Here is a 17,523-nt window from a genome sequence, read left to right on the forward strand (position 1 = left end):
AAGACACAACAGAAGCAAAAATAGCGACAGAATCTGCAAATTGTGTAATAAAAATGATATTGAAGATGAACATCACTTCCTTATAATATGCCCAGTATATAGTAAAAAGAGGGTCATTTTATACAATGAAGCTGAAAAGATTATTCCTGACTTTACTAATCTCACACCTGAAAATAAATTCATAAAAATAATGTCAAATAATAACTTAGCAATTCCTCTTGCACAATATCTGAAATACAGCTTTGCTATTAGACAGCAGCACCTACTTAGTCATTAACTTTTTTTTTAAACCTATTCATTGGGTTTTTGTTTTTATATTCTGTTTATAGTTTTTTGTTGGTGTTTCATTTTACTTTATTGTATATTTCCGTTACTAACTTCAATTTAGTCTGTTTCTGGTTGTCTTTAAACTATTAGCCATTGTAATTTGATTAATTTTTATCTGTAATTTTTGTTGTTGTTGTAACCTTTAACCTCCTTCAGTAGGTTGTTATGAGTTAATAAATTGTTTGTTTGTGAGAATGGTTGTTTTTAAGTGCGTTCTCACGTAAAGAGAAAATGCGTTAAATCCTTTATAGGTGTTGTGAAAAAGGAAAATGCGTGAGAATGATTGTTTTTTTAGTGCGTTCTCACGTGAAAAAGAAACATTGCGTAAGATCTCACGTGCGTGAGATTGATTGTTTTTTAGTGCGTTCTCACGTGAAAAAGAAAAATGCGTGAGATCCCTTATAGGGTTTTGCGTCCCGATCTCACGTGCGTGAGAATGATTGTTTTTTAGTGCGTTCTCACGTGAAAATCGAAAATGCGTTAGATCACGATCTCACGTGCATGAGAATGATTGTTTTTAGTGCGTTATCACGTGAAAATCGGAAATGCGTTAGATCCCGATCTCACGTGCGTGAGAATAATTGTTTTTTAGTGCGTTCTCACGTGAAAAAGAAAAATGCGTGAGATCTCTTATAGGGTTTTACGTCCCAATCTCACATGCGTGAGAATGATTGTTTTTTAGTGCGTTCTCACGTGAAAATCGAAAATGCGTCAGATCCCGATCTCACGTGCGTGAGAATGATTGTTTTTCAGTGCGTTCTCACGTGAAAGAGAAACATTGCGTTAGAGTCCGATCTCACGTGCGTGAGAATAATTGTTTTTTAGTGCGTTCTCACGTGAAAGAGAAACATTGCGTTAGAGTCCGATCTCACGTGCGTGAGAATAATTGTTTTTTAGTGCGTTCTCACGTGAAAATCGAAAATGCGTTAGATCCCGATCTCACGTGCGTGAGAATGATTGTTTTTTAGTGCGCTCTCACGTGAAAATCGAAAATGCGTCAGATCTCGATCTCACGTGCGTGAGAATGATTGTTTTTTAGCGCGCTCTCACGTGAAAATCGAAAATGCGTCAGATCCCGATCTCACGTGCGTGAGTTCGGGCTCTAACACATTTTCTTTTTTCACGTGAGAACGCACTAAAAAACAACCATTCTCACGCACGTGAGATTGAGACGCAAAACCCTATAAGGGTTCTCACGCATTTTCCTTTTTCACGTGAGAACACACTAAAAAACAATCATTCTCACGCACGTGAGATTGGGACGCAATGTTTCTTTTTCACGTGAGAACACACTAAAAAATAGCCATTCTCACGCACGTGAGAACTGACCGGAAACTGTCAAACTCCTGCACGAAAAAGTAATTACGTGACAATGGCCAATTTCCGGCCCAACTCACGTACGTGAGAAAGACGTGAGAATGGTCAAAATTTTGACCTATAAATAACTCAGCTCCCTGGTGTTACACCGTCACAAGGCAGCCAACACCAACGTGCATGTGTTTTGTAACCCCTTTCATCCCCTCCGGGGGATGTTATATACTAGTATGTTAATTTATCAATGTTAAATACTTGCTGATCACCAAACCATGCGGCATGTCGTCGGTAAATACTTGTTTGCCGTAGTTCGCGAGCAGTCGGCGAAATAACATTTCTATAAGGCATGCTGTGTACCCTTACATCGATCGACCATTGAGATTTGAGCTTTTCGACCAACCAACCAATGGAAATCGTGCTCTTCGCAGAGTGACACTGCGATCCTGTCGCAGAGTGCAATAATCGACATTTGGTAGATGGAGAGTGTCAGTTGTGCGTGGCTTAATACAACGATGCTTTTTTTTTTTTGACCGTAGTTTGTATTTCAGAATTTGTGAAAGTTTTGAGTACTAAATATATTATACCGACTGCCCAACATACAAATAATTAGTGAGTAGGCGCATGGAAAAATTTACTTTGATATATTCTTTTTAGAGTACCAAACAAGGCTTGAATCTGGAGTCATGTACATATGCGCTGTTCTAAACATGCTCGACTTTGATTCACTATCGTGGAATCCATAAATTTATACACTACCTAGCACAACTTTTTATCTGCTATTGAACATTCAATAGTAAAACAAATAACTAAAATCTTAAATAATCAAACATTGGACTTTTGTATAATTGATTTAAAACCCAATATTTAAAAAAGTGATTGAAATACGCCATGCTACTATAGGGGGGACAAGAGGGATAGATGGTACAGGTTACAAGGAATAAAAACCGTGACGGCATTTTATGTTTTACAGGAAATAAAATGAAAATTCCATTTACAGTAAAAAATAGGTTTTTACACTTTACAGATAAAGAAAATTCCTAATTACATTTTTATAATATTTGTGATAATTTGTGTTTAAGAATCAAAATTGGAAATTGTGTACGAATTATGACATTTAATTTAAAATGCTTTATACGCTTACAAAAAATATCTTTACAAATTACGGACGAATAAAATGGTTGATTACATTTTACACCTTGCATATGCCTACGAATTTACTTTTTTATTTATTCAAATTACATTATTACGAAAATAAAAACAATGTATTACAGCTTACGAAAATTCCCCTTGCCGACCCTCCTATTAAGTCACGAATCACATGTACACTCTTTTAGAAATGTTTGACTGTCATTCAACATTATCAATTACAAACGTTCGATATTATTATTACACTATGCAGGAATTTCTGTGGAACTTCAATCTGCAGTTGAATCGAAGCAATCATACAAGACCTGATTTGTTGAAAGAACGTGTGAACAAACGAGCTGCATTCTGATTGGTTTAACTGTTTGAGGTGTTAGGATGTGTTGCCAATCAGACTCAAGTTCTGTAAGTTTATGATTCCCAGAACTATGATGCGGATATAGTAATTGAGGATTATTGCATTCTAGGGAAGAAATTTTTGACTCCTTATTGGATTTTGCAAAGAAGTGTTATAGAAAAGTGAGCTGTAGAGGGCGTTTTTTTGGGGTCGCATCTCGTGTCCTATGTCAAATCGTGGAAGGTACTAACGTTAGTACCTTCCATGGTCAAATCAGCTGTTTCTATCCCACAATTCTTTGTAAAATCCAATATGGAGTTAACGTATTTCTTCCTTAATATACTTTGTTTTACATTGCAGTCTGGGATCTAGAAGGCTTTGCCTGCTGGTTTACTCATGATTGAGAATATTTGTCTAGCTCGTACAATAATCTGAACAATTAATACAAAGCATGCAGTGGTAGTATCCGATGGGTTATGACATAACTAGAAAAAGTGCTGAAGGAGGGAGATGAAAATTTACATGTGTGGTCTAGATTTTGCATTAACAAAATCCTATTTGTTTGAACAATACAAAGTAGTGCAAGTAATTGGTAGTAGGTAATGAACAACACGACTACCCGTAAGCAGAGCAGAAATCAAATGTATCATGGTAACGCCAGCATAGGTGTACCGAAGGGCGCCATCTATCATGACACAATGAGAAAATGTGTTCACTTCAAACCTCTGCATCCCCAGTTAGACATTTGTTACTTTCTCTTTATTACACATTCATTAAAACACACGAGTTCACTTGAAAACAATGAGAATTATTTATTCAAATTGAATAATTACACATGACCAATTAATAAAAAAGTACAATTACAATTGTACCGGTAATATAAAAATAGCATTCAGTTGAAAAAGACGTTTTACAAAAGTTACAATAATATAATAAAAACATTCAAATTCAGTTGGCAATCTGACTCTGAAAAACACAAGATATATATAGACTGAACAATTAAAACAAATCTAAAGTTAAAAAAAGCCTATGTTTTCTGATATGCCATGGTATCATTGTAGTACCTATGCATTCACTATATTAGAAGCATATGTGTAAATAAAAGGTGTCTATGATCAAAATAAGTCATATTTCACTAGCCCTGTATACAATATATGCAACTGTTTGCTTCTAAATGAGACGCGTGTTTAATAGAGTAAATATGGTACATATTCTCAGGTCAAATGTTTAGTTTTCTGAAAACGCTCTAAAGAAACTTAACATCGCTTGCTGCAGACACCATCATTTTCATGAATATTTATTAAATTTCATCTTGTTTGTGTCAATGTTTTTTTTAGTGGTGGTTATCTTTTATAATATTTATGGAAGTTTATTTACGTGTTCAAATGCACCATATAAGTTACAAAAAAATACTTGTACCCATTCAGTAAAAAAACATGACATCATATGTACTTAAATGTATTTAAAACACTGCCACGAGTAATGTATTTCATTATATATGTGCAATAACAGAGCATCTTACACTTTAAAAATGACAAGTTATTGGTTCAATTTGTTGGTTAACACGTTTTAATATTACATGAATTATTAACAGATATGAAATCATTAGATTACGTTCTTTAAACTGTATGTTTGTATTTTCGACTCTTGGGAGATGGACAAGTGTACACACAGAGTACAGTTAGGCATATAAGTAGAAGGATACCAATGACAATGATGATAATAAACCAATACATCTCTAAACCACCTACACTATCTATAGATGGTTTGGCTGTGCCATCTATCACTTGTGGATTCACTGCAATAGAAAGTGATAATTTAACCAAATATTAACTCAGTGAATAGACCAACGTGATGTAGGCAAACAAGAGTCCCCATTTTGGATTATATAATGTTATTTCAGTACCGAAAGAGTGTAATGACTACTCTGTGTAGTCACCAATGACAGTTAAGCACAGCATGATGTTTATAATAGTGCAGTTATGTTTCATATTGTTTTTTCTTTAAAATTTGTTTCAGGGGGTGAAATTGGTCTCCCGGACGTCAATTTTCCCCAAAAGTTGGTGCCTCGCATACCCATATATAATTAATACAATAAAAAAAAAAATAATGCTGTTCACTTTGAGGGAACCAAGGTCTGGCTTACAAGGCTTGTCAGAACGATATTCATTCCAAAGCCGATTTACCAATCATAATATTACTTTACACTCACTGTAAACATTATTGGTGTTATCGGTAGTAAATATTGTCTTTCTAGTCCACTCATAATACCCTTACACATATAAGAATATTCAAAACCACTGTATCAGAGTCTTTTTTCATTTAAAAATAAAAGTGTGTCATGTGATACTCACCTTGTTCGCAATTATCTCCTGAATACCCCTCTTTACAAGTACATACGTAATATCCTTCATGATCCTTACATGTGCCCCCATTTCGACACGGATTTGATGTACATTCATAGATAGCTGCAGCAAAAATAAATCAAATCCTTAATTTTACAACTAACATATCAAATTGTTATTATTGAAGTTTACAACTAACGTATTGAATTGTCAATATTGAAGTTTACAACTAACCTATCGAATTGTCAATATTGAAGTTTGCAACTAACCTATCGAATTGTTATTATTGAAGTTTTCAATTAACATATCCAATTATTAATATTGAAGTTTACAACTAACATATCCAATTGTTAATATTGAAGTTTACAACTAACTTATCGAATTATCAATATTGAAGTTTACAACTAACGTATCCAATTATTAATATTGAAGTTTGCAACTAACCTATCGAATTGGTAATATTGAAGTTTTCAATTAACATATCCAATTATTAATATTGAAGTTTGCAACTAACCTATCCAATTGGTAATATTGAAGTTCATAACTAATATATCAAATTGTTAATATTGAAGTTTTCAATTAACATATCCAATTATTAATATTGAAGTTTGCAACTAACCTATCGAATTGTTAATATTGAAGTTCATAACTAATATATCGAATTGTTAATATTGAAGTTTATAACTAACGTATCGAATTGTTATTATTGAAGTTTTCAATTAACATATCCAATTATTAATATTGAAGTTTACAACTAACTTATCGAATTATCAATATTGAAGTTTACAACTAACATATCCAATTATTAATATTGAAGTGTGCAACTAACCTATCGAATTGGTAATATTGGAGTTCATAACTAATATATCGAATTGTTATTATTGAAGTTTTCAATTAACATATCCAATTATTAATATTGAAGTTTGCAACTAACATATCCAATTATTAATATTGAAGTTTGCAACTAACATATCCAATTATTAATATTGAAGTTTGCAACTAACCTATCGAATTGGTAATATTGAAGTTTATAACTAACATATCGAATTGTTGATATTGAAGTTTATAACTGATGCAACATGGCCAATAATAAGTTATGAACTAGAATAGGTAAAATGGTAGATTGATGAAATACTCTGACAGCAGCACACTATACATAGTATCCCAGCAATAATTACTTACGAATATGACAAAATTTGCCTTCCCAGCCATTTTTACAGTTGCATGTATAATTAGTTTGTCCATTTGGTGCGTTTAGACATTCACCATGCACACACAGATGTTCATTTTCTTCACATTCGTTAATGTCTAAAAGAGAAGCAAAATATATATATATCAAAAAAGTTGCTTATGTTAATGGAAAATTGAGATAATCATAAAGGTATATATGGTTATCTAAAACAATACATTGAAAAGTGATTCACTCTAAGACGTTTTATATTATCCAACTTTTTCTTTTTTTTCCTATTAGCCAAATGTTTGATTCATAATGTACCTGAGGGATATTTTAAAATCCTCATAAATAAAGCATTTATTTATATTGTATACAAATTCATATTAGTATATATTTAGATATTTATTGTTTATACAATGATACTGAATAAACAATTATGAATATATGTATCTTGGTATGTGCATATTCTGAGAGTTGTCATTTGAAATGAACTTATGCTGAGAACGGTATAATAAAGATGAATACAAACATTTTAATATTTCAATCAGTGAGTCTTCTCCAGCGATTATGACCTATTATTTGATAAATTACATTATTATTCTGCAATGCATACTGACCTGATTCACACCGAGATCCAGTCCATCCCACCTGACATGAGCAAACTTCAGTGTTGTCTTTCATAATCACACAGATGCCACCATTGAGACATCTGTTCATTGCACACATGATTGTAATATCTCCTATGAGAAGCAATAAATTTAGAAATGTCAGTAAAAGAAGCTTACACAAAAAGATGTAGGAATTGATCAATGTCAAAAATTAAAAAAATATTTGCAGATTTTATATCCAGTATATGGACATATATTTAAAAAAATATGAAAATGTTTTCTTCAGCCAAATATCAACTTGTATGGTCACTTCAGAAGATGCCATGAAAGATAATTTTTTCCCAGATTCACATAGGAGACATACACATACATTAAAACGGTATAACAAGTTTTGCTGATTTAATATCCTGTGGATCACTTGAAATTAGTTTTAATCATTGGTTGCAAAAGTGACATACATATCTTGTAACAAAATCTGAATTTATAACTGGTGAATGAATTACAGAAGTACAAAAACATGCACATTGTATAGCTTAAAGAATTCCTTACTTTCATTACATTGGGTGCCGGCAAACCCAGGTGTACAGTCACATTCATAGGTGTTACCGATTTCCAGACATCGACCGCCATTGTAACAAGGTAAATTACGACATGCAGCCACTGCAAGAACAAGAAATACAGTGAGAATTATACTAAAGGTGATTACATGTCCTGCCTGTTCAACCATGGGTACCAAACCCTCCTGGTATCAACTACTGCAAGAGAAGCTTAATAATCCACAGAATTAAGACAATAGTCATAGGCAGTAGTCATCCAGTGATATCTGGTGTTTCAAAAGATGGTGAGATATGAAAGATATATTTCATATTTACTGTATTTAAAATGAACAATATAATTATGATAAAATGAGAGTAGTTCTAGCAACAAAAATATTATTATTTTACAATATCAAACATGATCAAAAAAATGTATATACATACATCCTTGGCAATTGTAACCCATGTTATCTGCAGGACATTGACATACATAGCCAGCAGTATTCACATTTTCCAGGCATGTTCCACCATTTAGACATGGTGAACTTTCACACTCATTAATATCTAGAAAGAAAGAATAATAATTTTTATAAACTTAAAATGCAACTCAAATATATAATTTTTTTGAAATATTTCTGGATATAAAAACCAATGATATCTCTCCAATGACTCCTTATTTTTGTATTCTGTGCTAATTGCAAGTACCAACCAGTCTCCCATCAGCCAGGTAATATATATGTATATGCACACACAAGTGACTGTTACATATTCTGCTTTAATAAATGATAATAACAATAAATAAACTTACTGACTTCACAGATTGCTCCTGTATAACCGTCAGGACATAGACATGAAAACTGATCAATATTATCAATACAGGTACCACCATTCACACATTGGTTGATGAAACATACAGCTTCTGTGAGTTCTTGAAAAAAAAAATGTGTTAGCATATTTTTGTGTGAAATATCTCGGTTTGCATTATTTTAAACTTTTCCTAATAATTTTACTAGACATATAGCATTCAATATCTAAATGTATGGTATATTGATTGATAGTTGGTTGGTTAGTTAGATGACTGACTGATCTACTGGTTGGCAATATGTTTCAGACTATACACAACAATCCTGATAAAAGGAAAAAAATTATTCTCAGAATTATAAAATATTCATCGGGTTGTAAAGAAACATAAAACATCTTTGGCTAATTATAAACACCTCATGTACATGATACACCAAGGTATCTCTACCATCTATACCCACGACATAGTAATATTATATTATATCATCATTATTGGAAGAAAGACAATGTCCTGATATAGTGTATCCCAGCATTTTGCATATAAATATTGTAGAGTTACTGAAATAATACAGTATACTTACTGACTTCACAGTTGTCACCTGAGTATTCTTCTTTACAATAACAGATGTATTTGTTTTGGCCAACTGAATTAACGCAAGTACCATCGTTCAAACAAGGGTCACTGAGGCATCTGTCCATAGCTATATTAATGTTTTTAAAAAAATACAATTTGTTAAGTAATTTAAATTTGAAGCTGATATAAGCATATTAATCAAAGTAAGGTGCATCTCTTACCTATTGAACATGTATAACCTTCCCATCCTGGAGGGCAAATGCAAGCAAACTCCCTTCCTTCGCTGACACAGGTGCCACCATTTTCACAGGGTTCAATATCATTACATAGCTCAGAACCAGTAGCTGTAGTAAATGAAAAAATGTAAAAATAATGATACAAGTATTAAGATTTATTTATAAAATGTGGTTAAAACATTAAAACAAAAGAGAATAAATATGTAGATTTTAATGAAGAAACCAGAAACCCCTAAGTTGTTGGAGTATCCTTTCCAACAAATGAAATGATCATATATACTTTCCTGGCACAGGACATAGAACATGGGTATAACATTTACTGGCCGAGCTGTCAATGTCCCTCACAACATGGGTATAATATTTACTGGCCAAGCTGTCAATCTTCCTCACAACATGGGTATAACATTTACTGGCCGAGCTGTCAATCTCCCTCACAACATGGGTATAACATATACTGGCCGAGCTGTCAATCTCCCTCACAACATGGGTATAACATTTACTGGCCGAGCTGTCAATCTTCCTCACAACATGGGTATAACATTGACTGGCCGAGCTGTCAATGTCCCTCACCACATGGGTATAACAATTACTGGCCGAGCTGTCAATCTCCCTCACAACATGGGTATAACATTTACTGGCCGAGCTGCCATTCTCCCTCACAACATGGTTATAACATTTACTGGCCGAGCTGTCAATCTTCCACACAACATGGGTATAACATTTACTGGCCGAGCTGTCAATCTCCCTCACAACATGCGTATAACATTTACTGGCCAAGCTGCCAATCTCCCTCACAACATGGGTATAACATTTACTGGCCGAGCTGTCAATCTCCCTCACAACATGGGTATAACAATTACTGGCCAAGCTGTCAATCTCCCTCACAACATGGGTATAACATTTACTGGCTGAGCTGTCAATGTCCCTCACAACATGGGTATAACATTTACTGGCCGAGCTGTCAATCTCCCTCACAACATGGGTATAACATTTACTGGCCGAGCTGTCAATCTCCCTCACAACATGGGTATAACATTTACTGGCCGAGCTGTCAATCTTCCTCACAACATGGGTATAACATTTACTGGCCGAGCTGTCAATCTCCCTCACAACATGGGTATAACATTTACTGGCCGAGCTGTCAATCTCCCTCACAACATTGGGTATAACATTTACTGGCCGAGCTGTCAATGTCCCGCACAACATGGGTATAATATTTACTGGCTGAGCTGCCAATGTCCCTCACAACATGGGTATAACATTTACTGGCCGAGCTGTCAATCTCCCTCACAACATGGGTATAACATTTACTGGCCGAGCTGTCAATCTCCCTCACAACATGGGTATAACATTTACTGGCCGAGCTGTCAATCTCCCTCACAACATGGGTATAACATTTACTGGCCGAGCTGTCAATCTCCCTCACAACATGGGTATAACATTTACTGGCCGAGCTGTCAATCTTCCTCACAACATGGGTATAACATTTACTGGCCGAGCTGTCAATCTCTCTCACAACAGGGGTATAACATTTACTGGCCGAGCTGTCAATCTCCCTCACAACAAGGGTATAACATTTACTGGCCGAGCTGTCAATCTCCCTCACAACATGGGTATAACATTTACTGGCCGAGCTGTCAATCTTCCTCACAACATGGGTATAACATTTACTGGCCGAGCTGTCAATCTCTCTCACAACAGGGGTATAACATTTACTGGCCGAGCTGTCAATGTCCCTCACAACAAGGGTATAACATTTACTGGCCGAGCTGTCAATCTCCCTCACAACATGGGTATAACATTTACTGGCCGAGCTGTCAATCTCCCTCACAACATGGGTATAACATTTACTGGCCGAGCTGTCAATGTCCCTCACAACATGGGTATAACATTTACTGGCCGAGCTGTCAATCTCCCTCACAACATGGGTATAACAATTACTGGCCAAGCTATCAATCTTCCTCACAACATGGGTATAACATTTACTGGCCGAGCTGTCAATCTCCCTCACAACATGGGTATAACACTTACTGGCCGAGCTGTCAATGTCCCTCACAACATGGGTATAACATTTACTGGCCGAGCTGTCAATCTTCCTCACAACATGGGTATAACATTTACTGGCCGAGCTGTCAATGTCCCTCACAACATGGGTATAACATTTACTGGCCGAGCTGTCAATCTCCCTCACAACAGGGGTATAACATTGACTGGCCGAGCAGTCAATCTCCCTCACAACATGGGTATAATATTTACTGGCCGAGCTGCCAATCTCCCTTACAACATGGGTATAACATTTACTGGCCGAGCTGTCAATCTCCCTCACAACATGGGTATAACATTTACTGGCCGAGCTGTCAATCTCCCTCACAACATGGGTATAACATTTACTGGCCGAGCTGTCAATCTCCCTTACAACATGGGTATAACATTTACTGGCCGAGCTGTCAATCTCCCTCACAACATGGGTATAACATTTACTGGCCGAGCTGTCAATCTCCCTCACAACATGGGTATAACAATTACTGGGTTAACTGCCAATTTCTCTCACAACATGGGTATAACATTTACTGGCCGAGCTGTCAATTTCTCTCACAACAAGGGTATAACATTTGCAGGCCGAGCTGTCAATCTCCCTCACAACATGGGTATAACATTTACTGGCCGAGCTGTCAATCTCCCTCACAACATGGGTATAACATTTACTGGCCGAGCTGTCAATCTTCCTCACAACATTGGGTATAACATTTACTGGCCGAGCTGTCAATCTCCCTCACAACATGGGTATAACATTTACTGGCCGAGCTGTCAATCTCCCTCACAACATGGGTATAACATTTACTGGCCGAGCTGTCAATCTTCCTCACAACATGGGTATAATATTTACTGGCCGAGCTGTCAATCTCCCTCACAACATGGGTATAACATTTACTGGCCGAGCTGTCAATCTCCCTCACAACATGGGTATAACATTTACTGGCCAAGCTGTCAATGTCCCTCACAACATGGGTATAACATTGACTGGCCGAGCTGTCAATCTCCCTCACAACATGGGTATAACATTTACTGGCCGAGCTGTCAATGTCCCTCACAACATGGGTATAACATTTACTGGCCGAGCTGTCAATCTTCCTCACAACATGGGTATAACATTTACTGGCCAAGCTGTCAATCTCCCTCACAACATGGGTATAACATTGACTGGCCAAGCTGTCAATCTCCCTCACAACATGGGTATAACATTTACTGGCCGAGCTGTCAATCTTCCTCACAACATGGGTATAACATTGACTGGCCGAGCTGTCAATGTCCCTCACCACATGGGTATAACAATTACTGGCCGAGCTGTCAATCTCCCTCACAACATGGGTATAACATTTACTGGCCGAGCTGCCATTCTCCCTAACAACATGGTTATAACATTTACTGGCCGAGCTGTCAATCTTCCACACAACATGGGTATAACATTTACTGGCCGAGCTGTCAATCTCCCTCACAACATGCGTATAACATTTACTGGCCAAGCTGCCAATCTCCCTCACAACATGGGTATAACATTTACTGGCCGAGCTGTCAATCTCCCTCACAACATGGGTATAACAATTACTGGCCGAGCTGTCAATCTCCCTCACAACATGGGTATAACATTTACTGGCTGAGCTGTCAATGTCCCTCACAACATGGGTATAACATTTACTGGCCGAGCTGTCAATCTCCCTCACAACATGGGTATAACATTTACTGGCCGAGCTGTCAATGTCCCTCACAACATGGGTATAACATTTACTGGCCGAGCTGTCAATGTCCCTCACAACATGGGTATAACATTGACTGGCCGAGCTGTCAATCTCCCTCACAACATGGGTATAATATTTACTGGCCAAGCTGTCAATCTCCCTCACAACATGGGTATAACATTTACTGGCTGAGCTGTCAATCTCCCTCACAACATGGGTATAACATTGACTGGCCGAGCTGTCAATGTCCCTCACAACATTGGGTATAACATTTACTGGCCGAGCTATCAATCTCCCTCACAACATGGGTATAACATTTACTGGCCGAGCTGTCAATCTCCCTCACAACATGGGTATAACATTGACTGGCCGAGCTGTCAATGTCCCTCACCACATGGGTATAACAATTACTGGCCGAGCTGTCAATCTCCCTCACAACATGGGTATAACATTTACTGGCCGAGCTGCCATTCTCCCTCACAACATGGTTATAACATTTACTGGCCGAGCTGTCAATCTTCCACACAACATGGGTATAACATTTACTGGCCGAGCTGTCAATCTCCCTCACAACATGCGTATAACATTTACTGGCCAAGCTGCCAATCTCCCTCACAACATGGGTATAACATTTACTGGCCGAGCTGTCAATCTCCCTCACAACATGGGTATAACAATTACTGGCCGAGCTGTCAATCTCCCTCACAACATGGGTATAACATTTACTGGCTGAGCTGTCAATCTCCCTCACAACATGGGTATAACATTTACTGGCCGAGCTGTCAATCTCCCTCACAACATGGGTATAACATTTACTGGCCGAGCTGTCAATCTCCCTCACAACATGGGTATAACATTTACTGGCCGAGCTGTCAATCTTCCTCACAACATGGGTATAACATTTACTGGCCGAGCTGTCAATCTCCCTCACAACATGGGTATAACATTTACTGGCCGAGCTGTCAATCTCCCTCACAACATGGGTATAACATTTACTGGCCGAGCTGTCAATCTCCCTCACAACATGGGTATAACATTTACTGGCCGAGCTGTCAATCTTCCTCACAACATGGGTATAACATTTACTGGCCGAGCTGTCAATCTCTCTCACAACAGGGGTATAACATTTACTGGCCGAGCTGTCAATGTCCCTCACAACAAGGGTATAACATTTACTGGCCGAGCTGTCAATCTCCCTCACAACATGGGTATAACATTTACTGGCCGAGCTGTCAATCTCCCTCACAACATGGGTATAACATTTACTGGCCGAGCTGTCAATGTCCCTCACAACATGGGTATAACATTTACTGGCCGAGCTGTCAATCTCCCTCACAACATGGGTATAACAATTACTGGCCAAGCTATCAATCTTCCTCACAACATGGGTATAACATTTACTGGCCGAGCTGTCAATCTCCCTCACAACATGGGTATAACACTTACTGGCCGAGCTGTCAATGTCCCTCACAACATGGGTATAACATTTACTGGCCGAGCTGTCAATCTTCCTCACAACATGGGTATAACATTTACTGGCCGAGCTGTCAATCTCCCTCACAACATGGGTATAACATTTACTGGCCGAGCTGTCAATCTCCCTCACAACAGGGGTATAACATTGACTGGCCGAGCTGTCAATCTCCCTCACAACATGGGTATAATATTTACTGGCCGAGCTGCCAATCTCCCTTACAACATGGGTATAACATTTACTGGCCGAGCTGTCAATCTCCCTCACAACATGGGTATAACATTTACTGGCCGAGCTGTCAATCTCCCTCACAACATGGGTATAACATTTACTGGCCGAGCTGTCAATCTCCCTTACAACATGGGTATAACATTTACTGGCCGAGCTGTCAATCTCCCTCACAACATGGGTATAACATTTACTGGCCGAGCTGTCAATCTCCCTCACAACATGGGTATAACAATTACTGGGTTAACTGCCAATTTCTCTCACAACATGGGTATAATATTTACTGGCTGAGCTGTCAATTTCTCTCACAACAAGGGTATAACATTTGCTGGCCGAGCTGTCAATCTCCCTCACAACATGGGTATAACATTTACTGGCCGAGCTGTCAATCTCCCTCACAACATGGGTATAACATTTACTGGCCGAGCTGTCAATCTTCCTCACAACATTGGGTATAACATTTACTGGCCGAGCTGTCAATCTCCCTCACAACATGGGTATAACATTTACTGGCCGAGCTGTCAATCTCCCTCACAACATGGGTATAACATTTACTGGCCGAGCTGTCAATCTTCCTCACAACATGGGTATAATATTTACTGGCCGAGCTGTCAATCTCCCTCACAACATGGGTATAACATTTACTGGCCGAGCTGTCAATCTCCCTCACAACATGGGTATAACATTTACTGGCCAAGCTGTCAATGTCCCTCACAACATGGGTATAACATTGACTGGCCGAGCTGTCAATCTCCCTCACAACATGGGTATAACATTTACTGGCCGAGCTGTCAATGTCCCTCACAACATGGGTATAACATTTACTGGCCGAGCTGTCAATGTCCCTCACAACATGGGTATAACATTGACTGGCCGAGCTGTCAATCTCCCTCACAACATGGGTATAATATTTACTGGCCAAGCTGTCAATCTCCCTCACAACATGGGTATAACATTTACTGGCTGAGCTGTCAATCTCCCTCACAACATGGGTATAACATTGACTGGCCGAGCTGTCAATGTCCCTCACAACATTGGGTATAACATTTACTGGCCGAGCTATCAATCTCCCTCACAACATGGGTATAACATTTACTGGCCGAGCTGTCAATCTTCCTCACAACATGGGTATAACATTTACTGGCCAAGCTGTCAATCTCCCTCACAACATGGGTATAACATTGACTGGCCGAGCTGTCAATCTCCCTCACAACATGGGTATAACATTTACTGGCCGAGCTGTCAATCTCCCTCACAACATGGGTATAACATTTACTGGCCGAGCTGTCAATCTCTCTCACAACATGGGTATAACATTTACTGGCCGAGCTGTCAATCTCTCTCACAACATGGGTATAACATTTACTGGCCGAGCTGTCAATTTCTCTCACAACAAGGGTATAACATTTACTGGCCGAGCTGTCAATCTCCCTCACAACATGGGTATAACATTTACTGGCCGAGCTGTCAATCTTCCTCACAACATGGGTATAACATTTACTGGCCGAGCTGTCAATCTCTCTCACAACAGGGGTATAACATTTACTGGCCGAGCTGTCAATGTCCCTCACAACAAGGGTATAACATTTACTGGCCGAGCTGTCAATCTCCCTCACAACATGGGTATAACATTTACTGGCCGAGCTGTCAATCTCCCTCACAACATGGGTATAACATTTACTGGCCGAGCTGTCAATGTCCCTCACAACATGGGTATAACATTTACTGGCCGAGCTGTCAATCTCCCTCACAACATGGGTATAACAATTACTGGCCAAGCTATCAATCTTCCTCACAACATGGGTATAACATTTACTGGCCGAGCTGTCAATCTCCCTCACAACATGGGTATAACACTTACTGGCCGAGCTGTCAATGTCCCTCACAACATGGGTATAACATTTACTGGCCGAGCTGTCAATCTTCCTCACAACATGGGTATAACATTTACTGGCCGAGCTGTCAATGTCCCTCACAACATGGGTATAACATTTACTGGCCGAGCTGTCAATCTCCCTCACAACAGGGGTATAACATTGACTGGCCGAGCTGTCAATCTCCCTCACAACATGGGTATAATATTTACTGGCCGAGCTGCCAATCTCCCTTACAACATGGGTATAACATTTACTGGCCGAGCTGTCAATCTCCCTCACAACATGGGTATAACATTTACTGGCCGAGCTGTCAATCTCCCTCACAACATGGGTATAACATTTACTGGCCGAGCTGTCAATCTCCCTTACAACATGGGTATAACATTTACTGGCCGAGCTGTCAATCTCCCTCACAACATGGGTATAACATTTACTGGCCGAGCTGTCAATCTCCCTCACAACATGGGTATAACAATTACTGGGTTAACTGCCAATTTCTCTCACAACATGGGTATAACATTTACTGGCCGAGCTGTCAATTTCTCTCACAACAAGGGTATAACATTTGCTGGCCGAGCTGTCAATCTCCCTCACAACATGGGTATAACATTTACTGGCCGAGCTGTCAATCTCCCTCACAACATGGGTATAACATTTACTGGCCGAGCTGTCAATCTTCCTCACAACATTGGGTATAACATTTACTGGCCGAGCTGTCAATCTCCCTCACAACATGGGTATAACATTTACTGGCCGAGCTGTCAATCTCCCTCACAACATGGGTATAACATTTACTGGCCGAGCTGTCAATC

At 38.5% G+C, this 17,523-nt stretch overlaps 1 protein-coding gene across 1 annotated transcript in view; it reads right to left on the minus strand.

The window, feature by feature from the left end:
- Positions 1 to 3,908: 3,908 nt before the first annotated feature.
- Positions 3,909 to 17,523, minus strand: part of LOC100378275 (uncharacterized) — an 80,031-nt gene continuing 66,416 nt past the window's right edge. Inside the window, exons 58-66 of the mRNA XM_085502091.1 lie at positions 9,381 to 9,503; positions 9,167 to 9,286; positions 8,593 to 8,712; positions 8,229 to 8,348; positions 7,798 to 7,908; positions 7,258 to 7,380; positions 6,649 to 6,774; positions 5,476 to 5,589; positions 3,909 to 4,919 (exon numbers count right to left, since the gene is read on the minus strand). Of these exons, the coding sequence (XP_085358217.1) occupies positions 4,741 to 4,919; positions 5,476 to 5,589; positions 6,649 to 6,774; positions 7,258 to 7,380; positions 7,798 to 7,908; positions 8,229 to 8,348; positions 8,593 to 8,712; positions 9,167 to 9,286; positions 9,381 to 9,503 (1,136 nt within the window). The 3' untranslated portion in view covers positions 3,909 to 4,740. The remainder of the gene's footprint in view (positions 4,920 to 5,475; positions 5,590 to 6,648; positions 6,775 to 7,257; positions 7,381 to 7,797; positions 7,909 to 8,228; positions 8,349 to 8,592; positions 8,713 to 9,166; positions 9,287 to 9,380; positions 9,504 to 17,523) is intronic.

The sequence above is a fragment of the Saccoglossus kowalevskii genome, chromosome 8 (assembly GCF_978046115.1).
Source record: "Saccoglossus kowalevskii chromosome 8, keSacKowa6.1, whole genome shotgun sequence".
Lineage (NCBI taxonomy): Eukaryota > Metazoa > Hemichordata > Enteropneusta > Harrimaniidae > Saccoglossus > Saccoglossus kowalevskii.